Source organism: Somniosus microcephalus, chromosome 19 (genome assembly GCF_052327205.1).
Source record: "Somniosus microcephalus isolate GS21.2 chromosome 19, FLI_Smic_1.0, whole genome shotgun sequence".
Classification (NCBI taxonomy): domain Eukaryota; kingdom Metazoa; phylum Chordata; class Chondrichthyes; order Squaliformes; family Somniosidae; genus Somniosus; species Somniosus microcephalus.
In genome coordinates, this window is record NC_141005.1 from 15152644 (window position 1) to 15180577 (window position 27934).

The window sequence follows — 27934 nt, forward strand, 5'->3', positions numbered from 1 at the left end:
TTGGCTTATCAACTCTGAAGGCTTGGAGTCCCCGAGCCCGGGCATAGCGAGTAATTGACGGGCGCGCTCCGATTTTGTGAGCCCGAAAACTTGCAGTAACCGCGCTTTGAGGGTTTCATACTTGCGCTCCGTTGGGGGGTTTTCGAGGAGGCCGACGATCCGAGAGGCGGTAGAGCTGTCGAGTGCGGAGACCACGTAAAGATACTTGGTCTGATCCGCATCGATGTTCCTCAGGGCGAACTGGGCCTCGACCTGAATAAACCATGAGGGCGCTTGCTGCTCCCAGAACTGCGGTAGCTTTAGCGAAATGGCGTTTGCCTCCATGCTGTGCTCTTCTTTTGTGAAAACGTTCACAAAAACGGGGTCACCAATGTAGGAATTGACGAATTCCTACGAATAACTGAGATCGACACAGGAGAACAATGAAACAGGTCTTTGCTCAACGGAGATGCCACGAGGACTGCCCGGGCAGTCACGTGGTTTGCAACGTGACGTCTTCGCGTTTGCCCGCGTTTTCTCGCGCTCTTAAAGGGGCCACGCCCCGTAAATGCAAACTCTATATACAAAACACAGTAATGCCTAACACAATGGTACAGGCTTAGGCTGGTGTTAGAACATCGTTAAAGAGAGTTATATACAGTTAGCCAGAGTCATTCAGTGGTTCTGCCACATGTCCATATTTAAGTGCAAAGATGATCAGATTAGAAACAGTCTGCGCCTAACCCAAAAGTATATAACCAGTCCCATGTACACGCCAGTGATTAAAAAACATTGCAACGCGAGGGTCACCACCTTTAGTCAGGTGCAAATACAGAAAGACGTCAAGATAGGGGCAGGGCAGGGGAGTGAGGTCACCTTTTGAGTTCCAATGTTTACTTTGCTGATGATGAATGTTAATTTGAAGCCTTAATAACTGAAGGTGCACAAAACGAGGCACAGAATTAAAAGCAGCCAAACAGCCTTGCTGACCAAAATGGTGTTGGCTTTGTTGATTGCGGCTCTGCATTGGTTGGACTTGCCGAGCATCAAGTCTGAAGACTGCTGGGTTTCTTGGAGCTTCACCCGGAGCTATTTCAACACCATTCACGTATTATGGGTCACCCATCTTCCTTCCTATGCGCAGCGCTTTACACTTGTCCGTATTGAATTTCATCTATTATTGTTCTGCCTTCTTGCGTATTGTGTCATTTCTGAGCTACTTCGGATTCCACTGCCCCTCCTAGTTTGGCATCATCCACATATCTGATCACTTTGCATTTGAGTTTCTGAATCCGAGAGTGGTCCGGACATCGAGACCCGGGGCACTCCACTCAACCTCCCCTCACTCTTACATTAACTATTCTCGTAAGTACTCATTGCTTCCTGCCAGCCAACCAATTTCTTATCCATACCCAAGCTTTAGCCTAAATCTCCACAACTTTGAGCTTAACTCGTAGCCCTCACGTGGAGCCTCGTCAGTAGCCTCTTGTGAGTCAAGGTAAACCACGTCATAAGGTCACAGTCCACTTTGGATGTCACTTCCTCAAAGAAGCTGATCTTGTCGGACCAACCTCCTCATCTCCTTCTGTATCCCATGGGTGCTTCGAAATGTTAAATAAAAGACGTACAACATTTCATCACTCTTTTTAGAAATGGCTTAAAGCACTTCACATACAATTAATTACCTAGAAGCGCAGTGGCTATGAGCAAATGCAGGAGTGGATCTGGCAAACAGCTATGAAATGGATGATCAGTTAATCTGCTTTTAATGGCTTCAAGTAGTGCCATGGTATCTTTCCAATTCTCATCAAGCGTTCTATTTATACTACAAATTATAACCATCCCTAGCTGGCTGGCTTTATAAAATGCACAAGGCAAGAATTATGGGCTAATGTTGATCCAGAGAGTGGATGTTCTATAATTACAGGCTTAAGGCTGTGACAAACGAGTACTCAGTTTTGGGTGTAAATTACTTATTGAAAAAAAACCTGTGATTCATAGTGTGCACATTGAACTGTGAATATATATTCACTGAGCAAATACACACGTGCAGCCACAGCTTGATTTGGACTCTTTCCAATATGGGATGCTTAAAATTATGCATCTCTTCCCAACCAGATTTGAAATACAGATACATATTCTTAGGAGGGTAGTGGGGGAGAATACTACCTGTTTATTCGGGCCCATTCCCCCCCCAAAAAATTTACCAAATGGCAAGTTTTAAGATATTTATAAAATAAGTAGAATCTCATTTATCTGTTCAGCAAAACCAGTCTTTAGGACTGGCTAGCGAGCCAAGTTGATGATCACTGATTCAAGTTTAATTCAACCATTCATTGTTTGAACTGAGATTAAGTAGTTGTTTAAGTGTGGTTATTCTACAGGTACTTTGAGACCTGCTCGAGACTGGTAGCTGGCAAACCCAAATTATATTGCCAGTTTCACATTGCCCTTTAACCAGAGCCTTGTGCAGGCCTGCACATACTCACATAACCCAGCTGCCAACATCTGAATGCTGATTAGCATTAAAAAGAGGCAATGGCATATAGCTATCTGCTAATATTAGAAAGATTCAAACAGGAAATTTTAAAGTTACATTTAAAAAGTTTCTGGGCAATCCAAAGCAGCTTCCAATGGGATCATCCCAGAACATTTTGAACGTCACACCATAAAATCAAAATCAAATCAAATCAACTTTTATTGTCATTGTTAATGCACAAGTGCAGTACAACGAAATGTAGGCTTGCGGCTCCCGAGAGTGTACATTTGGATTAAGACATTTAAACATTCAACATACATTTGGCTTGTAATACATTAACATAAACATAACCATAATAAAGTGCATTGGCAGATGTGCAGGCTTTAGAGTTTATTTGTGGAGTTCAGTAGGATGACAGCCCTGGGAAAGAAGCTGTTCCTAAATCTGGTCGCACGGGTGCGAATGCATCTGTAGCGTCTCCCAGATGGCAGGAGGGCGAACAGACTGTGGCTGGGGTGGGTAGGGTCTATGATGATGGACCGTGACCTCCGTAGACAGCGTTTCTGGTATATGTGCTCTATGGTCGGTAGCCGGTAATGCGTTGGGCAGTTTTGACTACCCGCTGCAGGGCTTTCCGGTCATAGTAGCTACAGCTGCCATACCATACTGTGATACAGTTTGTCAGGATGCTCTCTATAGTGCAGCGGTAAAAGTTAGAGAGGATCAGGGGTGACAGGTTACATCCCTTCAGCCTCCTTAGGAAATATAGGCGCTGGTATGAATGCAAGACTTCCACCTTCAGGCGGTCTCATCCAACTTGGCAAAATTCAGTTTGGATGATTTTGCATCCAGGTTACAGTACGGGTTGTATCAATACACAGACAGAATTGCTTTGCATCCACAGAAAGTGCGTAGCATTTAGCTTTAAGACTGGATCCACTGTGCTTGAAGTCTCAGCCTTGGCTCAGTTGGTAGCACTCTTGCTGTTGAGTCAGGAGGTTGTGGGTTCAAGTCCCACTCCAGGGATTTGAGCACATAATCTAGCCTGACACTTCAGTGCAGTGCCGAGGGAGTGCTGCAATGTCGGAGCTGCCGTCTTTCAGATGAGGCGCTACACCGAGTCCCCCGTCTGTTCTCTCGTAGATGTAAAAGATCTCATGGTATTATTCGAAGAGCAGGGGTGTTCTCCCAATGTCTTGCCCAATATTTATCCCTTAACCAACATCACTATAAAGCAGATTAACTGGGCGTTTTTCCTCATTACTGATTGTGGGATCTTGCTGTGTGCAAATTAGCTGCTGCATTTACCTACAAAACAGTGACTACACTTCAAAAATATTTCATTGGCTGTTAAGCGCTGTGGGGCATCCTAAGGACGTGAAAGGCACTTTAGAAAGTCCAGTTCTTTTTCCTTTCTTCTTTATCATGGCTTTCACCAACTTTCATCCTACCAGGTTTTTTTAAAAACAAGAGTTATTTGCTTCTGCTTGACTGAATTGCAAGGCTTATTTACATAAATTATACATGAAAAGTAATTTTAATTAAAAAAAAGTCAGAAAAATAGATTCCTGCACTGGTGAAAGAGAGTGAACCCACCTTGTTGCCAATGTGGCAGCCTCTTTAGCTGCAATGCCATTTACCAGCAAGGAAACATTGGAAATTGCTCTCGCATTGAAGCACTCCATAATGCCTTGATTTCTCCTTGGACAGTATCCAAAGTCATCGCCAGTCACTATTAACCTCACTCTAGGCTGCGGCATTTTCAAGCGTCAGGGCTAAAGAGAGAAAGAAGCAGAAAGCAAAGTGAAAGTTCAGGCAGTATTGCCGTCATCATACTGCCCTTTGAGCCAGTACTAGGCGGACACTCCCAGTGCCGTACTGAGGGAGTGCTGCACTGTCGGAGGTGCCGTCTTTCGGATGAGACGTTAAACAGAGGTCCCGCCTGCTCTCTCTGGTGGGAGTAAAAGATCCCATGGCACTTTTTACGAAGAGGAGCACGAGGAGTTCTCCCCGGTGTCCTGGGGCCAATATTTATCCCTCAATCAACATCATTAAAACAGATTATCTGGTCATTATCACATTGCTGTTTGTGGGAGCTTGCTGTGCGCAAATTGGCTGCTGCGTTTCCTACATTACAACAGTGACTACACTTCAAAAAGTACTTCAGTGGTCAGGTTACTTTATTTGCCACAATCAGATCAATCGCAATTACAGCTGGAGGTGCAATAGAGTTTGACCTGTTGTAAAATAACAAATAGGAGGGCACAAGAATGCTTTCTTATACTTTTACTTAGTATTTAAAGTTTTATATAACAAATAAGCTGTCAAAGCTTTTAATTTTCCTCAAAAAGGAACTTTCAGGGGCATGCTTAACTATTCCTTCTGCAAAGGTTTATTCTCAGCAGCTTTTTAGATGAGGAGCAGGCTTGCTGGTGCGACTACATTGACTGGCTTTGAGAGGATTCCTTCACTACACTGGAGTAAACAAAATAGCAGGATCCAAATGGTGATGAGTTTTAGTTAGATACGAGAACAATGCCTGGTTATGTTCCGTTGGTGTCAATCTTTGTCTCATTAGGCTCCTGTGAAGCGCCCAACATTTTATTACGTTAAAGGCGCTATATAAATGTACATTGATGAGGTTGTAACTTTGTTTATACACTCATGGTGGTGGTGGTCCCTTTGCTACCAAGCAGTAACCAGAGGAGACTATTCAAGTATGAGGAAGAAGATTAATAAATCAATGAGAACAATATTGAAAATGGCAGACTGGAGGCAGTCAGTCAGTCAGTCAGCTCCCTTGCCTATTTCTGTAAACCAAATTTTGTGCAATTGTTTTTGAAACAATTGCAATGTGTAATGATTTTTATTTCCAAAAGAACTAAATTTGTTTTACTGGGTCAAAAGAATAGCATTGACAAGAAGTAACTGTTGGTGATGATGGTGGACGAATGGTTAATGCATTCTTATGACATTCCTCTCTGCCTGCTCACACTAAAACAGATGGCGCTCAGCCTCAGTGTCCTGCTTGATATTGAGCTGAGATTCAACACCCAATTCTGGTTTATCGCCAAGATTGCTTACTTACACTTAAGGAATAATCGTCTGCTTACGTCATTAGGCTGAAACTCTCATTCATACTTTCACCACCTCGAGGCTTGATTTCTGCAATTCTCTCTTCACCAGTTCCACCCAAAAAACACTGCACCCAGAACTCTGTGGCCTGTATCCTATCCTGTATGAAGCCCAGCCCAGTCATCACCACTGTCCTTGCCAACCTGTCCCTCGGAGCATCCATCTCAAAATCCTCACCTTAATCTTCAGATCTCTCCTGCAGCTTTGTTTCTGCCAGCATGAAAATATGTCCCTAATCACCTTCTCGCCTGCCAGCATGCATCCTCTGCTCTTCCTACCAGGTGCAAAATATGTCCCTGCACTTTCAGACTCTCCCTAAACCCCTCAGAATTGCTACCCGTCTCCTCCACTGGCTTTGTCAGTAGTCTGTAGTCAGTGGAGTAGCAAGGGAAACTTTTTCTTTGTTAGAGTTAGAAGGAGATTCTCTCATGTTCTTCTGTAGTAAACTTTACCTAGCAGATGCAGAAGATACCTTTACAAGTCAAGTGCTAAGAACAGAGAGAGTCAGAGGATGCAGAAATTCAGTACAGGAAACTTTCGATTTACCGGCACCTAAATAACCGGAAATCTCGGTTAACCGGCAAAATTCAGGAGTAGGTTTTACTTCATATTGTACTTGCCTTCCTCCATTTGTTGCTGTGCAAGGGTGTGGCTGCAGCTGTTGCTAAGCTACAGAGACGCTTGGAACTTGTGGCCATTGTTCTACACTTGTTGCTAAGCAACAGGTTTTGTTGCTGTCAGCTCTCCCTATCTTTTACTACAGCGTTTGGTTATCTGGGATTTCTGATGAACCGGCACCACGTCGGTCCCGTCCGTGCCAGATAAAAAAAAGTTTCCTGTACATGGCTACACTAGCCAGTTACATTACCTAGGATTACATAGGATATACGGCACACAAACAGGCCATTCGGCCCAACCAGTCCATGCCGGCGTTTATGCTCCACTCGAGCCTCCTCCCGTCTTTCTTTATCTAAATCTATCAGCGTAACCCTCTATTCCCTTCTCCCTCATATGCCTGTCTAGCCTCCCCTTAAATGCATCTATACTATTCGCTTCAACCACTCCCTGTGGTAGCAAGTTCCACACTCTCACCACTCTCTGGGTAAAGAAGTTTCTTCTGAATTCCCTATTGGATCTCTTGGTGATTATCTTATATTGATGGCCCCTAGTTTTGCTCTTCCCCACAAGTGGAAACATTCTCTCTGTATCCACTCTATCAAAACCTTTCATAATTTTAAAGACCTCTATTAGGTCACCCCTCAGCCTTCTTTTTTCAAGAGAAAAGAGACCCAGCCTGTTCATCCTTTCCCTCGCATTTCTGGTATCATCCTTGTAAAGTTGTTCTCCTTAGAGCAGAGAAAGCGAAGAGGAGATTTGATAGAGGTGTTTAAAATGATGAAGGGTTCAGATAGAGTAAATAAAGAATAAAGCGGTTTCCAATGGCTGAAGTGTCGATAACCAGAGGACACAGATTGAAGGTGATTGGCAAAAGAACCAGAGCGACATGAGGAAAAAAAAAATTTACGTAACGAGAGGATAGGGTTTGGAATGCACTGCCTGATATGGATACAGATTGAATAGTAGTCGTCAAAAGCGAATAAATACTTGAAAGAGAAAAAACTGCAGGAATATGGGGAAAGAGCGGGGGAGTGGGACTAACTGGATTGCTCTTCGAAAGAGCTGGTGCAGACTCGATGGGCCGAATGGCCTCCTTCTGTGCTGTACTATTCTATGATTCTATGAAATCTTCTCTGCACCCTCTCCAGTGCCTCTATATCCTTTTTATAATATGGCGACCAGAACTGTACGCAGTACTCCAAGTGTGGTCTAACCAAGGTTCGATACAGGTTTAACATTACTTCCCAATTCTATCCCTCTAGCAATAAACCCTAGTGCTTGTTTTTTTTTATGGCTTTGCCAACCAGTGTTGCAACTTTTAGTGATTTGTGTATTTGTACTCCGAGATCCCTTTGTTCCTCTACCCCACCTAGACCCGCACTCTCCAAGTATTAAGTGACCTCCCTATTCTTCCTACCAAAATGTAATACCTCATTTATCTGTGTTCAACTTAATTTGCCAATTATATGCCCATTCTGCAAGTTTATTAATGTCCTCCTGTAATTTATTGCAGTCCTCCTCAGTATTGACTATCACTCCCAATTTGGTGCCATCTGCAAATTTAGAAATTGTGTTTTTGATTCCAAAGTCTAAATCGTTAATATAAATTGTGAACAACAGTGGTCCCAGCACTGATCCTTGTGGAACACCACTACCCTCCTTCTGCCACTGTGAATAGCGACCTTTTACCCCTACTCTCTGCTTTCTGTCCTGAAGCCAGCTAGCTATCCATTCTGCTACTTGTCCCCTGACTCCGCATTCTCTGACCTTGTTAATCAGTCTATTATGGGGCACCTTATCGAAGGCCTTTTGAAAATCTAGATAAATTACATCTACTGCATTACCCTTGTCTACTCTCTCTGTTACCTCTTCAAAAAATTCAATGAGGTTGATCAAGCAAGACTTTCCCTTTTGAAATCCATGCTGACTATTCCTCATTATATTTTTGGTTTAGATGGTCTTCTATTTTCTTCTTTAGTAGGGATTCCATTATTCCTCCTTTAGTAGGGATTCCATTAGTTGCAGGCATAGATAAGCATGTCATTTAACTGTACAAGTGTCCGATATCAGGAACAGCGAGGGTTAAGCTACCTCAGAAAGCGTTGCTTGTGTGCAAGGTGGGTTCAGCTGGAACCAATGATCAGAGTGGAGCAGGTAACCTTGCCGCTGAAGAGGCTCGTCGACTCAACACTCTAGAAGGCAATGCCTGCATCCCAGGGAAGGAAGCAGCTGTTCATCGGAACAAGGTCGTAAAAGCTCTGGAACATTGCTAATCGCGCACATATACGCCGAGCTAAATTGACAGACCGGCTATTTAATTCTGTTAACTTGTCAGCTATATAGGGACTTAACCCTAAAATAAACCTAGCCAGTTGTAATAATCTCAGACTCTGATCACTGCTTTAATTAATATTCAGCATTCGTTAATGCTGACTTACAATGCCTGTGTAACTTAATTTTGTTAAGCAGCTCTGTCCATTAATTGCTGCTATTCACATTGCTAGGTCACCATGATTTTGCCCCCACTCCCAAAAGTTCTTCTTTCCCCTCTTTCTCAGCAAATCGCTCCCGAGATGACTTTCTGTACGTGAGGAGCTCTTGATAAAAACAGAAAATGCTGTAAATACACAGCAGGTCAGTCAGCATCTATAAAGAGAAAGGACATCCTTCATCGGAACTCAGCTGGTTTCAAAATTCCAGTTCTTCCTTTTCATTTCACTTTAGAAATGTACAGATGTAAATTACAGAAGACTTGTTCACACTAGGACGAGGAAGGCAGAACATGTATATTTTCTGCATAAACAATTTATGATTTTTAAAAAATGGCTTTTAGTGAGAACCAAACAAATTTGAATTTGACTTCAGATGCATTTTCAACTGGAAACTTTTATTGGTTTAGCTCGCTAAAACTGAATTTCAGATCGGTAAGGTACCTGAAGCAACTGGATTTGGCCAGTCATTATAACCGTAATTGAACATGAAATCCTTATGCTCAACCCTACAGCACCATCAGACGAGGACGGTTGGGAGCGTACAATAAAGAAATAACACTGATTGAAATTATTACACAAATGCAATCAATCCAGTTCCATTTTCTCGTAAACATAGTTAATTTAATTGGATCGCGAAATTGCCATAACAAGACAGTGTATCAGCTTGTGTGGCTATCCACAGGGCCCAATACAGCTGTGTACTGTACAGTCTAAAGCAAAGCAAAGAAGCAAGTGCCCCATCACCTCTTTCGAATGAGCCAACTGCAATGTCGAACTGGTGCGACAGATTGCTGAACAAGACCACCTTGTGAGCTCAGTCCAGCAAATTGCGTTGGCTGAAGTTACTAAAATAACACCCGTTAGTCAGTGAGGTTTTTAAAGAGAACATTCTTTCGTAAAGCTGGACGTATTGGATGGGCGGATCTGTAAATTTGTTTGTTTATTCTTGAAGGCTTTAAATTAAAGATAATGAAATCACAGAGCCGGATTCTACTATTATTTTCATCTACCAATAAAAAAGTGTCAGCCGTGGCTCAGTGGGTAGCACTCTCACACTCGGAGTCAGAAAGTTGTGGGTTCAAGTCCCCACTCCAGAGGCTTGAGCACAAAAATCTAGGCTGACCCTTCAGTGCAGCGCTGAGGGAGTGCTGCACTGTCGGAGGTGCCGTCTTTCAGATGAGATGTTAAACCGAGGCCCCGTCTACTCCCTCAGGTGGGCATAAAAGACCCCATGGCACTACTTCGAGGACGAGCAGGGGAGTTCTCCCCGGTGTCCTGGGCCTATATTTATCCCTCAATCAACATCACTAAAATAGATGATCTGGTCATTATCACCTTGCTGTTTGTGGGAGCTTGCTGTGCGGAAATTGGCTGCTGCATTTCCTACATTACGACAGTGACTACACTTCAAAAAGTACTTCATTGGCTGTAAAGTGCTTTGTGACGTTCGGTGGTCATGAAAGGCGCTATAGAAATGCAAGACTTTCTTTATTAGGCTAAAATCATCCCCAGGCAAAATGACTTAATCAATAGCAGAATGTGTAGAGTTGTCTTACTATTGGGGATTCTACACCCTAATATTTACTTTGGTAGGGAGGAAGAGGTGTCAAAATACTATCACCAGCTGAAAAATACATCCTTCTTTAAATAAGAAAGTACTTGTATTTACATTCATATCTGTCTGGAAGCAAAGCGTTTTGGACCATCCTATAAATTAACTAACAGTGCAGTCACTATTGTTTCATGGGTAAATCTAGTTAATATTAATAGCAAGTGAGGTGATTTAACAGTTACAGTTGTTTTTTGATGATATTGGGGAGAAAGGATTATTGCCCAGGAAAATTTAAGGCCTTTTTATATTGGTTGCTTTTTAAGTTGGACCAGGTAAAACTGGCTTTACAAGTCAGCCAATAATCTATGGAAACTGGTGTATAAACACTGGGAGCCAACTCTTCAATGCTGGTTGTCCATGTTCTGACTTAAAAGGCCAATAATAAAAGCAAATTTTAATACCCATCTGAGATACTGGATTAGAGAGATCAGGCCTTGGTTCAGACCCTCATTCAAATGGCCTCAAAACAATACACTTCCTCAGTACGGTGGTGATGCGTCAGCCGAGATTGTACGCTTGACTGGGGTTTCAACCCATAACCTATGATAATATTCGGATAGCTGTCCCACCTTTCTGTTCAGAATGCTACCACACTGACCTAAATGATGCACAATATGTGGTGTCCAACTTTAGCACTTATAAGCTTTATGGACATGGACAATCAGCATTGAAGAGTTGGCTCCCAGTGTTTATATACCAGTTTCCATAGATTATTGGCTGACTCAAAGCCAGTTTTACCTGGACCAACTTAAAAAGCAACCAATATAAAAAGGCCTTAAATTTTCCTGGGCAATAATCCTTTCTCCCCAATACCATCAAAAAACTGTGACTGTTAAATCACCTCACTTGCTATTAATATTAACTAGATTTACCCTTGAAACAACAGTGACTGCACTGTTAGTCTCTTCGCCGGGAGCAAGTGGAAGCCAAACGCAGGCAGCGGAAGGAGTGCACGTCAACCCAAGCACCCCACCCACCCACCCCTTCAACCACCGTCTGCCCCACCTGTGACAGAGACTGTAGGTCCCGCATTGGACTCATCAGTCACCTGAGAACTCATTTTTAGTGTGGAAGCAAGTCATCCTCGGTTCCGAGGGACTGCCTAAGAAGAAACATAGAAGATAGGAGCAGGAGTAGGCCATTCGGCCCCTCGAGCCTGCTCCGCCATTCAATGCGATCATGGCTGATCATCCAAATTCAGTACCCTGTCCCTGCTTTCTCCCCATATCCCTTGATCCCTTTAGCCTTAAGAAATATATTCAACTCCTCCTTTAAATATATTTAATGAATTGGCCTCTACTGCCTTGTGTGGTAGAGAATTCCACAGGTTCACCACTCTCTGGGTGAAGAAATTCCTCCTCATTTCTGTCCTAAATGGCCTACCCCTTATCCTTAGACTGTGACCCCTGGTTCTGGACTCCCCGACCATCGGGAACATCCTTCCTGCATCTAGTCTGTCCAGTCCTGTCAGAATTTTATAAGTTACAATGAGATCCCCTCTCATTCTTCTAAACTCCAGCGAGTACAAGCCCAATCGACCCAATCTCTCCTCATACGTCATTCCTGCCACCCCCGGTATCAGCCTGGTGAATCTTCGCTGAACTCCTTCCACGGCAAGAACATCCTTCCTCAGATAAGACGACCAAAACTGCACACAATACTCAAGATGTGGTCTCACCAAAGCCCTGTACAACTGGAGCAAGACATCCTTGTTCCTGTACTCGAACCCTCTCGCTACGAAGGCCAACATACCATTTGCCTTCTTAACCACCTGCTGCACTTGCATGCTTACCTTCAGCGACTGGTGCACAAGGACACCCAGGTCTCGTTGCACTTCCCCTTCTCCCAATCTATTGCCACAGATAATAATCTGCCTTCCTGTTTTTGCCACCAAAGTGGATAGCCTCACATTTATCCACATTATATTGCATCTGCCATGCTTCTGCCCAATCACCCAACCTGTCTAAATCATCCTGGAGTTTCTCAGCATCCTCCTCACAGCACACACGCCCACCCAGCTTTGTGTCGTCTGCAAATTTGGAGATATTACATCTAGTTCCCTTGTCTAGATCATTAATATATATTGTGAATAGCTGGGGTCCAAGGACCGATCCCTGCGGTACCCCACTAGTCACTGCCTGCCACTCGGAAAAAGACCCGTTTATTCCAACTCTTTGCTTTTTGTCTGCCAACCAGTTCTGTATCCAAATCAATACCTTGCCCCCAATCCCATGTGCCTTAACTTTACACGCTAATCTCTTATGCAGGACCTTATCGAAAGCCTTCCGAAAGTCCAAATACACCACATCCACTGGTTCTCCCTTATCTATTTTACTAGTTACATCCTCAAAAAATTCCAGTAGATTAGTCAAGCACAATTTAACTTTTGTAAATCCATGTTGACTTTGTCCGATCCTGTCACTGTTTTCCAAGTGCTCTGCTATTACATCTTTTATAATGGACTCTAGCATTTTCCCCACTACCGATGTCAGGCTTACCGGTCTGTAATTCCCTGTTTTCCCTCTACCACCTTTTTTGAATAGTGGGGTAACATTAGCTACCCTCCAATCCATGGGTACTGTTCCAGATTCCATCGAATGTTGGAAGATGATCAACAATGCATCTACTATTTCTAGGGCCACTTCCTTAAGTACCCTAGGATGTAGATCATCAGGCCCTGGGGATTTATCGGCCTTCAATCCCACCAATTTCCCTAACACCATTTCCCTACAAATACTGATTTCTTTCAGTTCCTCCCTTTCATCAGACCCTATGTTCCCCGACATCTCTGGGAGGTTATTTGTGTCCTCCTTTGTGAAGACAGAACCAATATATATGTATTTAATTGGTCTGCCATTTCTTTGTTACCCATTATAAATTCCCCTGATTCTGACTGCAAGGGACCTACGCTTGATTTCACCAATCTTTTTCTCTTCACATATCTATAAAAGCTTTTACAGTCAGTTTTTATGTTCCCTGCAAGCTTACTCTCATATTCTATTTTCCCCCTTCTTAATTAATCTCTTTGTCCTCCTTTGTTGAATCCTAAACTGCTCCCAATCCTCGGGTTTACTGCTTTTTCTGGCCAATTTACATGTACTCGCCTTGGATCTTATGCTATCCCTAATTTCCCTTGTTAGCCACGGTGGAGTCACCTTTTTTGTTTTATTTTTATGCCAAACTGGGATGAACAAATTCTGTAGTTCATCCATGCGGTCTTTGAATGTTTGCCATTGCCTATCCACCGTCAACCCTTTGAGAGTGACATTCCCCAATCAATCCTACCCAACTCGCTCCTCAGACCATCGTAGTTTCCTTTATTTAAATTCAGGACCCTAGTCTCTGAGTCAACTACAGGAAACTCTCTTTTATCCGGCACCTAAATAACCAGAAATCTCTCTTAACCGGCAAAATTCAGGAGTAGGTTCAGGTAAGTTTTACTATATATTAGTGGCCGTGTAACCGGGGTTCCTGCACCTGTTGCCGTGCAACAGGGACGCCTGGATCTGTGGCCGTGTAACTGGGACTCTTGCACAAGTGCCGTGTAATCGGGGCTCCTGCACCTGTGGTCGTGTACGGGGCACTCGTACCTTAGTAAGTATACCTCTCTGCAATCCGGACTTTTTGATCAACCGGCACCACGCCGGTCCCGGATAAAAAAAGCGTTTCCTGTACTTCATTCTCCATCTTAAATGAAGAATTCTATCATATTATGATCGCTCTGACCCAAGGGGCCTCGTACAAGATTGCTAATTAATCCTTTCTCGTTACATAATACCCAATCTAAGATGGCCTGATCTCTGGTTGGTTCCTCGACATATTGGTCCAGGAAACCATCCCGTAAACACTCCAGGAATTCCTCCTCCACAGTATTGTTACTAATTTGGTTAGCCCAATCTATATGTAGATTAAAGTCACCCATGATGACTGCTGTGCCCTTATTGCACGCTTCTCTAATTTGCCTTTTAATGCCATCCCCAACCTCCGCATTAAGACTGTCCTCCCACTGGGCAGCAACTTTAGACTTTCACTTTCATATCAAGCCAGAAAGTACTGCCCCTGCCAGGAAGGAAGATTACTAGCATAACAACATTTTATTGCAAGTCAACAAGTACTGAGTGAGAGTGTCCTGCACACCCATATCAAGTGTATAGTGCCAAATATGCTAAGTATACAAGTCTTTCTTTTCACCACTGTGCGTCATTCTTGAACTTCATTAGAGGTCTAACTATGACCACATAGAGGAACAGGAGGAGGCCGTTCAGCCCCTCGAGCCTGTTCTGCCATTTAATTAGATCGTGGCCGATCTGCAACTCAACCCCATTTAACTGCTTTGTCCCTTGAAGGTTTTATCTACAAAATTCTATTGATCTCAGTCTTGAAATTTACAATTGAGCCCCAGCCTCAACAGTTTTTTGGGACAGAGAGTTGCAGATTTCCACCACCGTGTGTGTGCAAAAGTGCTTCCTGATTTCACGGCTAAATGGCTTAGCTCTCATTTTATGATGCCCCTTGCTCTGGATTCCCCACCAGTTGCTCTGTATCTACCCTATCAATTTCCTTGATCATTTTTAAAGACCTCAATAAGATGACCCTTTAACCTTCTAAACTAAAGAAAATACAGAGGAATTCCTGCAGCCACTAGCTCTCGGCATCTCAGCTCAGTGCTAGCACTCTCGCCCCAGTCCGAAGGTTGTGGGTTCAAGATTCACTGCAGGGCTGGAGCACATAATCTAGGCTGACACAACAGTGCAGTACTGAGAGAGTGCTACATTGTCAGAAGTGCCCTCTTTCAGACGAGACATTAAACCGAGGCCCTGTTTGCCTGCTCAGGCAAGAGATCCAATGGCACTATTCGAGTTGGGAGTTCTCCCAGTGTCCTGGTCAAGATTCATCCCTCAACCAGCACCGCCAAACAAAAACTGTCATTTATCTCATTGCTTTTTATGGGACACAGTGTGCGCAAATTGGCCACTGCATTTGCTTACATACTTCAAAAAGGTAATTCATTGGCCATGAAGTGCTTTGGGGTTTCCTGAGGATGTGAAAGGCACTATATAAATGCAAGTTCTTTCTTTGTGGCAGAGGGTGCAATTTACAGCCCACAACAATACTAAGGTATGAAATTGTACTCTGCAATTACCAGTCTCAGACAAGTACTGCACTGTACCTGCAATGAGTCATTTACTATACCTGCCCAACAATTTAAAAAAAAAGAAAAAGTTCTATTCAGGAGCAAAATTCTATATTTCTTTAATAATTTTTAAATGAATGGACTATCCTTACTCTTGCTATAGTCTAGTGGTCTGATCTTTGACATTAAAAGGTGTTGTTTTCATGCTGTTACCTATAAATAGGAACTCCCTCCTTAACAGCGCTGTGGGAGTACCTTCACCACAAGGACTGCAGCGAATCACCACCACCTTCTCGAGTGCAATTAGGGATGGCCTTGCCAGCGATGCCCACATCCCAGGAGCGAATAAAAAAGCAAGCCACATCAGGGCGTGAAAATCCATCACTGACAATTACACAAATGGCATAATTCACCTCCAGGCTGTAATATTTCAGAAATATGTTTTATCATTTGTTATAGAACCTTTTCTTTGTTAAGTAGGTACACCATAATGGATTAGAGAACAAAGTATTATATCCTCAATGAGTGCAGCCAAGGTACATTTCCATTGTTACACAAAGCTTCAGAGTACTGCATCCATTGCACAACTTGATAGAATTGTGGAATGTAGGGAAGCAATAAACATGTCGTCCTGGATCCAGTTGCTGAACAAATATCAACCAACTGGTTCAAAAGCAGCGCTGTAATTTAAATTATGCTATGTCATGGCCTCCAGCAGCTGAGTGTGACATATACACAATAACAGGAGACCACTGGTCCAACTAGTCTATCCTGTCAAACATCCCATTGAGTTCTAGACTCAATACTGCGGTTTCTCCTTTCCGGATAGGAACTCATCCAATCATTGTTAAAAAAACGGTTCCACCTTCCCTACATTCCACAATGCTATCACCCTCTTACAGAGAAAATGTCACCGAAGTTTCCTATTTCCTTTGACATCCTTCACTTTAAACTGTTTCCGGTAGTGCTTGAAACCTGTGCCCAACGGAAGAACTTTCTTGGATCATAGAATCATAGGAATTTACAGCACAGAAGGAGGCCACTCGGCCCATCGTGTCTGCGCCGATTGAAAAAGAGCTATCCAGCCTCATCCCACTTTCCAGCTCTTGGTCTGTAGCCCTGTAGGTTCTAGTAAGTCCCTTCTCCCCTCTAGAGTAAAGTCTTAGGGTGGGCAATCTTTCCTCATATCTCAGTCCTTAAGCTCAAGAATCAACCTTATAGCCATCCTCCGGGCTCCCTCCGATACAGTACTCCAGGTGCTGCTTCATCAAGGCCAGATACAACTTTAGCATCCCCTCTTTGATTTATAAATCGCACCACGAGCTATGCATCCCAATATTTTTGCTTTCTTGACAGTTCGTCGTCAACAGCTGTGGCTCAGTGGGTAGCACTCTCGCCTCCGAGTCAGAAGGTTGTGGGTTCAAGTCCCCACTCCATAGACTTGAGCACAAAATATTGGCTAACACTCCAGTGCAGTGTTGAGGGAGTGCTGCATTGTCATAGGGCAGATAGGACTTCTTAAAGGGGAGGGGCCTTGCGCAGCGCGACCCGGGGCCCAGCTGGGCCACCAGGGATCGGCGTACCGGCAAAAGAGCCCGGCACTCAAGGGGAGAGGAGTGCCAGGCTAATGGAAAGCAGCCGGCACTCCGCCGGGGGGGGCTGCAGAGGAGGCCGGGGACGGCAACGGGGGCAGGTGCTGGTAGGCGGCCAGCAACAAAAATGGCTGCCCGGCACCTCGCCTTTAATTAGCGCTGCCCCGGCCGCAGGTAGGCCCGTCGGACATAGCGTCCGGCGGTAAGTCAGGGGGCGCTACCGAAGTGCGCGCCCTGTTAGCGCAAAGCAACCAAATTTTTCCCCCTTGCAGTCTCCTCAGCCAACTCCTTCTTTCTATTTTGTGGTGGTATACAACATATTCCTACTACTAACTTTTTCCCCCCCCACCTACCCAAGGAGATTGGGGACAGGGGCCTGGTGTAAACCATCATAAGCCACGACCTTTACTGTGTAGGATTCTCAAAATTAACAGATCCCCCAAAATGAAAGAAAACCTTATTATTAAAAAAAATGACTTTGGACCCTTGCTAAAAACGTAAGGAGTGATAAAAGGGCATGTTGGGCCTAACAAGGAGATTCAAGGTCAGAAACAGACTTGGCATTATAAAAGGACATGTTCAGTCATGTTTGGGAAAAGGCTGTTACAGAATTTGGGATCTACCTATGCAGTAGCCAGTTTGAGTATTCGAGATAATCAAACTGTCTGGGGGAATTGTAAACGTCACTCAGCCCCTATCAAGAAATTTACATGCTAACAATGGACCCACGGAAGAACAGCCTCACTAGACCCATCCAAAAACATGCATAATACAAATCGTTTCGCCAACCTACAAAGAATCTCAGGCCCCACAGGAAACTCAAAGCTTGAGGACAATTCACTACAATTAAATAAGAACTCAACAGCTCAGGAAAACCATCCCAAAACCACTTCACACATTCTTAAAACTTCAACAGCCTATGGAACCATCCCGAAACCACTTTAAACAATTTAAGATTAGGAGGCCCCAATTAGTATAATTGAAAATACAACAGAAAATGCTGGAAAAACTCAGCAGGTCAGGCAACATCCGTGGAGAGAAATTTGAGTTGACGTTTCAGGTCGAACCCTTCTTCAAAACTGGAAAGAAAAGAAAACAGATCGAAGGCAGGGCTGCGATCGGACAAAAGAAGTGAAAGAAACAAAAGAGCTAGACGAGATGGTAATCGGCTGAGATTAGGTGTAAAGTGTAAACATAGAAACATAGAGATAGGAACAGGAGTAGGCCATTCGGCCCTTCGAGCCTGCTCCGCCATTCAATGAGATCATGGCTGATCTTCATCTGAGATCTTAGCTGATCTTACCAGTTCAGTACCCCGTCCCCGCCTTTTCTCCGTAACCCTTAATCCCCTTAGCCTTCAGAAATATATCCAATTCTCTCTTGAAAATATTTATTGAATTAGCCTTCACAGCCCTCTGTGGCAGGGAATTCCACAGGCTCACCACTCTTTGAGTGAAGAAATTCTTCCTCATCTCTGTTTTAAATGATTTGCCCGCTATTTTTAGACTGTGGCCCCTGGTTCTGTGCTCCCCTGCCATTGGAAACATTCTCTCTGAATTCAGCCTGTCCAGAGCAAGAGATAGCTGCCAGGTGTGAGAGAGAAACAAAAGGAAAGGGGGGGGGGGGGGGGGGAAAAGGAGTGGAAAAATTACAAGAAAAAATGTGTAATAGGGGCCGAGGTTATGATCGGAAATTGTTGAACTCGATATTGAGTCCGGAAGGCTGCAGAGTGCCTAATCGGAAGATGAGGTGATGAAAGCCTGTTTTCTAAAGACAGAGAAGTCAAGAAGTTCGAAAGGCTGGTTCCGCAGTCAGTTCCGCAGTTACAACAAGTTCTCTACAAGCTCTACAGTTCTGGGCAGTTCTCAGGAATTCAAGTTCGAAGAAGTTCACAGTTCTGGAAGCAGAACAAGAAGAAACCAGAGCAACAGTTTCAGTGACCATCAGACACCTCACGGCAACAAGGGCCTTATGAAACAACCAACTGGGGTACGGCAGGCACCGACCAATCCATCTAGCGAACCCCGAAATCGCAAACCAGCTCAACTGTCAAGGAGTCGTTTTGGTGAGCATTATCCCTGGTCCTTCAGAGCCTAACATAGCTAGTAAGGTGGGATTGGGAGGGGTGAGAGATTTGTCTACTGTAATTTTTCCCTCGTGTATATCGAAGTGTTTCCCCATTTTATTAGAGTGTTATTCACAGAATCACAGAAACCTCACAGTACAGATAGAGGCCATTTCGGCCCATCGAGCCTGCACCGACACACATCCCACCCGATCCCCGTAACCCCTACACCAACACATATCCCACCCTATCCCTGTAACCCTACGTATTTAATCCCCCTAACACTAAGGGCCAATTTTTATCATAGCCAATCAACCTAACCCGCACATCTTTGGACTGTGGGAGGAAACCGGAGCACCCGGAGAAAACCCACGCAAACACGGGGAGAATGTGCAAACTCCACACAGACAGTCACCCGAGGCCGGATTCGAACCCGGGTCCCTGGTGCTGTGAGGCAACAGTGCTAACCACTATGCCACCATGCTGCCATGCAACACATTATTGTGTTGTATTTTCTTTCTCAAATAAAAATCAAAAAGTTCTTGCACCAAAAGTCAGTTATCTGCTACACTTTTATCACAACCCCCAAATAAGTCCAAGGTCTAGAACCAAGGGAGTGGGAGAGATTCGAACCGGTCATAAGTCAGAGCTGAAGCTGACCCCACACACCACCCTCTACAACTGGCACAGAGAGACCAAGCACAAGATTTGCACATACAGACCATCAATGTGGTGTTTGCATTGCTAATACTTGTGGGCCTTCCTCTGACATTAGGGAAGATATGCAGGCAAAAAAAAAATTAAAGTCACGATTTGGACTTCGAAACAAGTGTATTGTTGGCGTAGTGTTACCATTGCTCTGTAATCTGTCCAACCATGCCAATGGGGTAGAGTTTAGATCGCTAGGCATGTCAAGGCATTACAGGGCTGATGCTCGAGCTTCTGGTGGCATGAACTACCATCTCAAAGAGGTGGTTCCGCCATATAAATGGACCGTTTTACAAGGGAGGATTAAATAGGGTTGAATATGACTTCTGTCTAACAGTCTCTAGACCTTAACCAGGAAACAATAATTCTGGTGCTTGTGAGACTGGAGTTGAAGCAGTAGAGAAAGTGTTTTTCTATACAGTATCTCATCTCACTCTACCTAACAATTCAATTTTATTTGTCACATAACCAAATACAACAAGTGAAATCCAGTCAGTGAAATGCTTATTTCTTAATGAGCTGAGCACACCAAGCAGCAAAGGACACTTAGCTGCCTGGTACGCACAGAGCCCGCAACCTAATGGGAGTGCTCCATGGTGACACATAAGGGAGACATGCATACGTGTCCGAGTACACAATGTGACAGATATAGAGAGTGGAATTTTCTGTGTGAATGCTGCAGGTGTGTTGCAGCAAGGGACCCAATTAATCACTGGCAGCACATTATTGAATTTCTAACTATAATATTGTGAAAAGTTTCCACGTAATTCTTGTTCAAATATGGTTTCACCAGTGAGAATGTGATTCCTTTAACAATTACTTTCCCCAGTCCTGGATTGATGATGTGATGACCCAATAGTAACTAAAGAACACAAGTGAGTCACATTCACATTTGCAAAACAGATTACTCCAATTGCAATGCACATTGTGCTTTTCAGATAAAGTATTTCACTTCCCCCCTCTCAAAAGTCCAAGCAAACCAAACATTTAAGCAGTATGTGAAAAAAACAGCATTTAGGAATAGACAGCAGCAGCAGCCTTAGAATGATAGAATTCTACAACTAATGCCTCTCATCCCTTGTATCATCTTCAGGAGTCTGTCCCAATGGTCTGGGTATATACTTCCTAAAGTAAAGTGCCGGAAAGTGGGCGCAATATTCGAACTGCAGCATAACCAATGGGGCGGATTTTAAAGACAGAGACAGAAAGACTTACATTTATATAGCATCTTTCACAACCACCAACGTCTCAAAGCATTTTACAGCCAATGAAGTACTTTTGAAGTGTAGTCACTGTTGTAATGTGGGAAACGCGGCAGCCAATTTGCGCACAGCAAGCTCCCACAAACAGCAATGTGATAATGACCAGATAATCTGTTTTTGTTATGTTGATTGAGGGATAAATATTGGCCGGGACACCAGGGATAACTCCCCTACTCTTCTTTAAAACAGTGCCGTGGGATCTTTTACGTCCACCTGAGAGCAGATGGGGCCTCAGTTTAACGTCTCATCCAAAAGACGGCACCTCCGACAGTGCAACGCTCCCTCAGTACTGCACTGGAGTGTCAGCCTAGATTTGTGTGCTCAAGTCCCTGGAGTGGGGACGTGAACCCACAACCTTCTGACTCAGAGGAGAGTGTGCTGCCAACTGAGTCACAGCTGACAACTGAGAATGCGTTTATGGCAGGAAATTGCTTCGGTGAGTTGATTCCCGCCCAGCGGAGGCAGCAGGAAACCAGGATGGTGTTAAATCACTGGGCCTCATTTAAATGCCGCCGGTTTGCTTCCTGCCTGGAACGACATGAAGAGGGCTGCCCTGGGCAGGCGAGGATTGGCAGGGGGGTGGAGGGAGGGGAACGTATCCCTTGGCCGCCTTCCGGCTTTCAGGCAAGTGGCAGGGAGGGGGTTTCAGTTGGGTGGAAGGAAGCCTCTTTAAACTCAATTAAATGATTTCTCATGGTTAAGGCTCGAGCGTATTATCCAAATGCACGTTTATTACTCAGTATAATAACTATTACAGTTATACAATGGACTCGTACAACCTGGTTTCTTGCAGACCCAATGTGATCAAGCTTTGCTTCCATAGGTGTTGGACTTTCAACTGTCCAATGAGCTCTAACTACAAGAAGGCTGCTACCTGATCTTGCGTTTCCCTCTTTTACCCATTTGTCACAAGTCCAGAAAGACCTTCCAGGCATCCTTAAAGGATCTTCCCCTTGAATGCGAGTCATATCACGCGATGCCCAGAATGTATATTGAAGCGAGATTCCTTCTCACCAAACCTCCAGACTTTGACATGCTGGTCATCTTGATGGTTTAACTGCTAATCAATTTAACCTGACGTTTCCTGTCTGACATTACACAGGAACAGGAGATGACCTGGACAATCTCAGATAGTTAATGTGACCTTAGCTTCGGTGCTGCCTTTGTTCTGGCCAATCTGATATTAGCATCTCACATGGGATGCCGCCGACCCGACTGCTTCTTCCGACTCCCCCATTGTCCCGACTAATCTCCAATATTAGCATATCCTAATCGGACAATGACCCCGAGATATTATGATTAACTTTGATGGGACACCTGAGAAAAAGCAAATTCTAACATTGGGTCACTTGAGGGAGGGGGAAAAAAAAGCAGGCCGGGGAAGCCGGGGCTTTTCTTGTGGGGTCCTAGGGTCACCAACCCGCCAGGATTGCCCTGGATGGAGTCTTCAGGAATTAAAGATTAATCTCGGAGACACTGCTGCGAGAATCCCAGGAGGAAAATCATAGGGAAAATTTTTTTTTAAAGAGTCTGTACTTTTAATTTTCTTGGAACACTTTTGCTTATTAGTTCTAAACATATTGGAGAAGGATAAAAAAAAAGGCCGTTTGATTGGCGGGGAGGTCGGAGGTGGGAGGTCATTCGATGAAGCCTCCAGGAATACGTCTAACCAGAGTTGCCAACCCAATGGGGTCCAGAGGAGCACTCTTGCCCCACAAAGGAAAGTTTTAGATTTACCAGAAGGGCCTCTTCTCTTTACAGACCAGCTGCAGACCTGCTTCTGCCTAGTGCGCCCCCCACCACTCCTCCTTCAGCACTGTTGGAGGTGCCGTCTTTCGGATGAGACGTTAAACCGAGGCCCCGTTTACTCTCTCAGGTGGACGTAAACGATCCCGTGGCCACTATTTTGAGAAGAGCAGGGGAGTTCTCCCTGGTGTCCTGGGCCAATATTTATCCCTCAACCAACATCACTAAAACAGAGGGTCTGATCATTATCACATTGCTGTTTGTGGGAGCTTGCTGTGCGCAAATTGGCTGCCACGTTTCCTACATTACAACAGTGACTGAGCTTCAAAAGTACTTCATTGGCTGTAAAGCGCTTTGAGATGTCCGGAGGCCGTAAAAGGCGCTATATAACTGCAAGCTGTTTATTTATTTATTGATTGATGTAATAGACTCCGATTTGCATAAATGGAGGCTCCGACCTGCTTTTTGGGGGGTGCCCCATTCTGCCTGCAAAACCTTGCAGGTAGGCAAGTAACATGCTCGTTTCTAACTGCCCACTGAGTTGGGTTAAAATTGATTCCAATGATATGGATGGATTTAGCATTACATTGAATGAAATACCAACAGCACCTCGAAGGTAACATACAGAATAAGGAGCAATCCCAAGGTGCACACCCTACTACAGAACTTGGTCCTCAATTTGACATAACGTGTATTTTATTTTTAACCAGAATTATTTTTTTTTAATTCATTCACGGGATGTGGACATCACCAGCAAGGCCAGCATTTATTGCCCATCCCTAATTGCCCTCAGCTGCCTTCCTGAAGGCCGAGTGGCTCGATAGGCAATTGAAGAAGGCAGTTAAGAGTCAACCACATTGTTGTGGGTCTGGAGTCACATATAGGCCAGACTGGGTAAGGGCAGCAGATTTCCTTCCCTTGAAGAGCAGGGGAGTTATCCCTGGTGTCCTGGCCAATATTTATCCCTCATTAGTGAAGCAGATGGGTTTTTATGACAATCCAGTAGTTTCATGGTCACCATTACTGATACTAGCTTTTTATTCCAGATTTATTTCATTGGATTTAAATTCCACAGCTGCCGTGGTGGGATCTGAACTCGCGTCCAGGCCTCTGGATTACTCATCCAGTAACACAACCACTATGCTACCGTACCAAGTGTTGGAAAACCAGAATTATCTTTCAATACATCTCCCAAGAACTGTGTGGGGCGGTGGGGGTTCTACCCATGTCATATTCTTGCGTTCCCACCCCACCAGTTGTGTGTCAAATTTTTTTATTTATACCAAAAAGGTACTGCTTCATCCCCACTCCAAAAAAAAATTGTGTGACACATTAACTGCCTTTTTCCTTAGTGTCAGCTGTGGCTCAGTCAGCAGCACTGACGCCTCTGAGTCAGAAGGTTGTGGGTTCATAGTCACACTCCGGGGACTTGAGCACACAAAGCTAGGCGGACACTCCCAGTGCAGTGCTGAGGGAGTGCTGCCTTTCGGTATGAGATGTTAAACCGAGGCCCAGTCTGCTCTCTCAGGTTGACGTAAAAGATCCCATGGCACCATTTCGAAGAGGAGCAGGGGAGTTATCCCTGGTGTCCTGGCCAATATTTATCCCTCAACCAACAGAATAAAAACAGATTATCTGGTCATTATCACATTGCTGTTTGTGAGAGCTTGCTGTGCACAAATTGGCTGCCGTGTTTCCCACATTACAGTAACTCCACTTCAAAAGTACTTCATTGGCTATAAAGTGCTTTGAGACGTCCGGTGGTCGTGAAAGGCGCTATATAAATGTAAGTCTTTCTTTCTTAATACGTTACTTCATACAAAAAAATTATATCCAAGTACACTTAGCTTTACTGGTTGACAACATTGAATACAAACTACAAAGTGTGACTACCACAGTATTGCAATGGGAATCAAGGTTTCCTGAAGACTAGCAACACACCTGCATACAGCTGAAAACTGCAGATTCTTCCTCCAGTGAGGGTGTGGATGCCCATTTACCTCTCAAATTAACAAGCTGCTAATGGTATCACACCCTCATTCAAAACTATGGTGTCCCACCATTCGGGTAGCCCTTTGTTAATGGAGTTTTAAAAATAAAATGCCATTCTTCCTTAACAAGAGGAACTTCAGTCTGGGAGAGAAAGATCGACACACAAAAAACACACTCTTCAAATAGCCACGTTGCCTTCTTGGGAATCTTTTGTATTCCACAAGCCCTAAACTGGTTGCATTTTAAACAACATTTCAGCATCGATAGTGTCCACAATGTTTGTGCAGAAAGAGGGAATCTCTGAGCTGATTTTAGTTCCGAGAAGGTTTAAACACAGCTCTACATAATAAATGGACATAAAATTGAGAAAACTTTCTCAGTACCAAGTTTGCCTTTAAGAGGAAGTCATTGTAAGATTTTAAATGGTAACAATGGTGTACCTGTTCGATCCCAAACTCTTGTCTTGATCCTCGGTTGCTGTGAAGCGTACTGGGCTCGGATGGGGCTAAGAACCTCGTCGGTATTGACATCGGCCAATATTGGGAGCCTTTGCTCCGGCTGCTTTAAATGCGCCTTGCCAGTTAAATGCCTGCCGCTCAGGAGGATGTTACGTCCTTTAGAGAGACATCAGATGAAGAGGCCAACACAAGGCAAGGCAGAACGCGTATATATATATATATCTCGCAATAAAAAGCGTATTCGTGTCGCGGGGCGGGGGGAGAAACTTCAGATCAAATTACTGTACCCAAGTCCTGCCAACCGCAGTCCAACCCACCGGCAGCGGTGTCCAAGTTTATTCATAAATTGCATTTACTGGAAGTGGTTACAGCACCGGCGGAATTCACTTCCGCACATCTAAACATGCTTTCACAAAGACTGTCCTGGAGCCGTGCTTTCTGAAGATTGCCATGTCTTTCAGCGACTAACCTGCTCCGCCTGCAGTATACTCACACGCAGCCCTCGGTCACAGATCTTACCCATAATGAGGATTTCAATGGCCGTTCATCCGAACAAGGACACGTTGGAATCTTGCTTCAAGGTTTTTGCGCCCTCTAAAGAACAAAATTAAAAGGGCACTGGGGCAGGCTGAGAGTTTCCGCTGCTGGCTTTTCATCGGCGCGATCCGGCTGAAATCGGGTCTTGACGAAGGGTTTTGACCCAAAACGCTGACTCTATTTTCTCTCCACGGATGTTGCCTGGCCTGCTGAGTTTTTCCAGTATTTTCTGTTGTTATTTCGGATTTCCAGCATCTGCAGTATTTTGCTATCCGGCTGAAATTGGGCCGGCCAGCGGCAAAAATAAAAGACCGTGGGGAATTTTGCACGCAATTTGCGTCAAGTGTAAAATCGAGTTTCCGCGATCTTTAACGCTGGTTTAAAAAAAAAATGCATGGTGCAGGGAGATAGCCCCACCTCCCAGATTGAACCGGTGGGAGTGGGCACCGCAGGGACTGGAGTGCTTCATCACCCCCAGGAAACCAAATTTTAATTTAATCTGTTAAGTTTCATTTGATGTAGATTTGTTTATTGAGCGCACCCAAAGAGCAGCCCCCCAGATTGAAATAATGAGCACGGCGAGTTTCCACCGATTGCGTCCGTCTGACGAGGCTCTTCAAAGTGAGCTTGTGGAGGTTTTCTTTAGGCGCACCTGCACGTTTTTAAAGTTTTTACATATTAAAAAATATTTAACTTACTAAGAAACTGACTAGTGTACACCGATGAAACTAGTAAATGGTTCAGTATAGTTTTTAAAACTCATTACTCACCCTTATTAAAAGTGCTTATTTTTTGCGATTAAACCCATTTTCGGCTAACTACCGGGTTAACGCTCTTAAATACATCTTAATGCAAATTTTTAAAAAACAATGATGTTCTATTACGCGGACCGATTGCGCTGGTTCATGGAAAATTTTATTTTTGTGACTATGCAAATGATTTGGGCGGAAACTTGAACCATTTCACTTTGGAAAAACAGCACAATTTTTTTTTATTTGTTTATGGGATGTGGGCATCGCTGGCAAGGCCAGTATTTATTGCCCGTCCCTAGTTGCCCTTGAGAAGTTGGTAATGAGCCGCCTTCTTGAACCGCTGCAGTCCGTGCTGTTAGGGAGGGAGTGCCAGGATTTTGACCCAGCGACGATGAAGGATCGGCCGATATATTTCCAAGTCAGGGTGATGTGTGACTTGGAGGGGAACTTGGAGGGGAACTTGGAGGTGGTGGTGTTCCCATGCGCCTGCTGCCCTTGTCCTTCTAGGTGGTAGAGGTCGCGGGTTTGGGAGGTGCTGCCAAAGAAGCCTTGGCGAGTTGCTGCAGTGCATCTTGTAGATGGTACACACTGCAGCCACGATCCGCTGGTGGTGGAGGCAGTGAATGTTTAAGGTGGTGAATGAGGTGCCAATCAAGCGGACTGCTTTGTCCTGGATGGTGTAAAGTTTCTTGAGTGTTGTTGGAGCTGCACTCATCCAGGCAAGTGGAAAGTATTCCATCACACTCCTGACTTGTGCCTTGTAGATGGTGGAAAGATTTTGGGGAGTCAGGAGGTGAGACACTCGCCACAGAATACCCAGCCTCTGACCTGCTCTTGTAGCCACAATATTTATGTGGCTGGTCCAGTTAAGTTTCTGGTCAATGGTGACTCCCCAGGATGTTGATGGTGGGGGATTCGGTGATGGTAATGCCGTTGAATGTCAAGAGGAGGTGGTTAGACTCTCGCTTGTTGGAGATAGTCATTGCCTGGCACTTGTGTGGTGCGAATGTTACCAGTGTTGTAGCTGTACTGGAACAGCTTGGCTAGAGGCTCCCAGTATGCCAATTGCACCCAAAGTGGAAACTCTACCCCACTTTTTTTAAGGCGCTAAAATAGGAATCCTTATTCCTACTCTGGGAAATCAAATCCATGAACCCAACAACAAATATTTGAAAAGAAAGAACTTGCATTTCTATAGCGCCTTTCAGACCTCAAGACATTCCAAAGCGCTTCACAGCCAATGACGTACATTTGCAGTGTAGCCACTGTTGTAATGTAGGAAACGCAGCAGCTAATTTGTGCACATCAAGGACCCACAAACAGCATTGTGAAAATGACCAGATAATCTGGTTTTTTTTTTAAGTAATGTTGGT

General features: G+C 44.3%; 1 protein-coding gene across 4 annotated transcripts in view; it reads right to left on the reverse strand.

Annotated features, from left to right (window-relative positions):
• The window catches only part of ydjc (YdjC chitooligosaccharide deacetylase homolog), a 73722-nt gene extending 47729 nt beyond the window's left edge, over positions 1 to 25993 (reverse strand). Inside the window, exons 1-2 of one of the 4 annotated variants that reach the window (XM_086012010.1) lie at positions 25792 to 25993; positions 4055 to 4233 (exon numbers count right to left, since the gene is read on the reverse strand). In XM_086012010.1, coding sequence (XP_085868136.1) covers positions 4055 to 4218 — 164 coding nt within the window. In that variant the 5' untranslated portion in view covers positions 4219 to 4233; positions 25792 to 25993. Of the gene's footprint in view, positions 1 to 4054; positions 4234 to 25254 lie in introns of those variants that run through there. The other 3 variants (XM_086012011.1, XM_086012009.1, XM_086012012.1) reach the window with 3 other exon arrangements.
• Positions 25994 to 27934: the final 1941 nt, after the last annotated feature.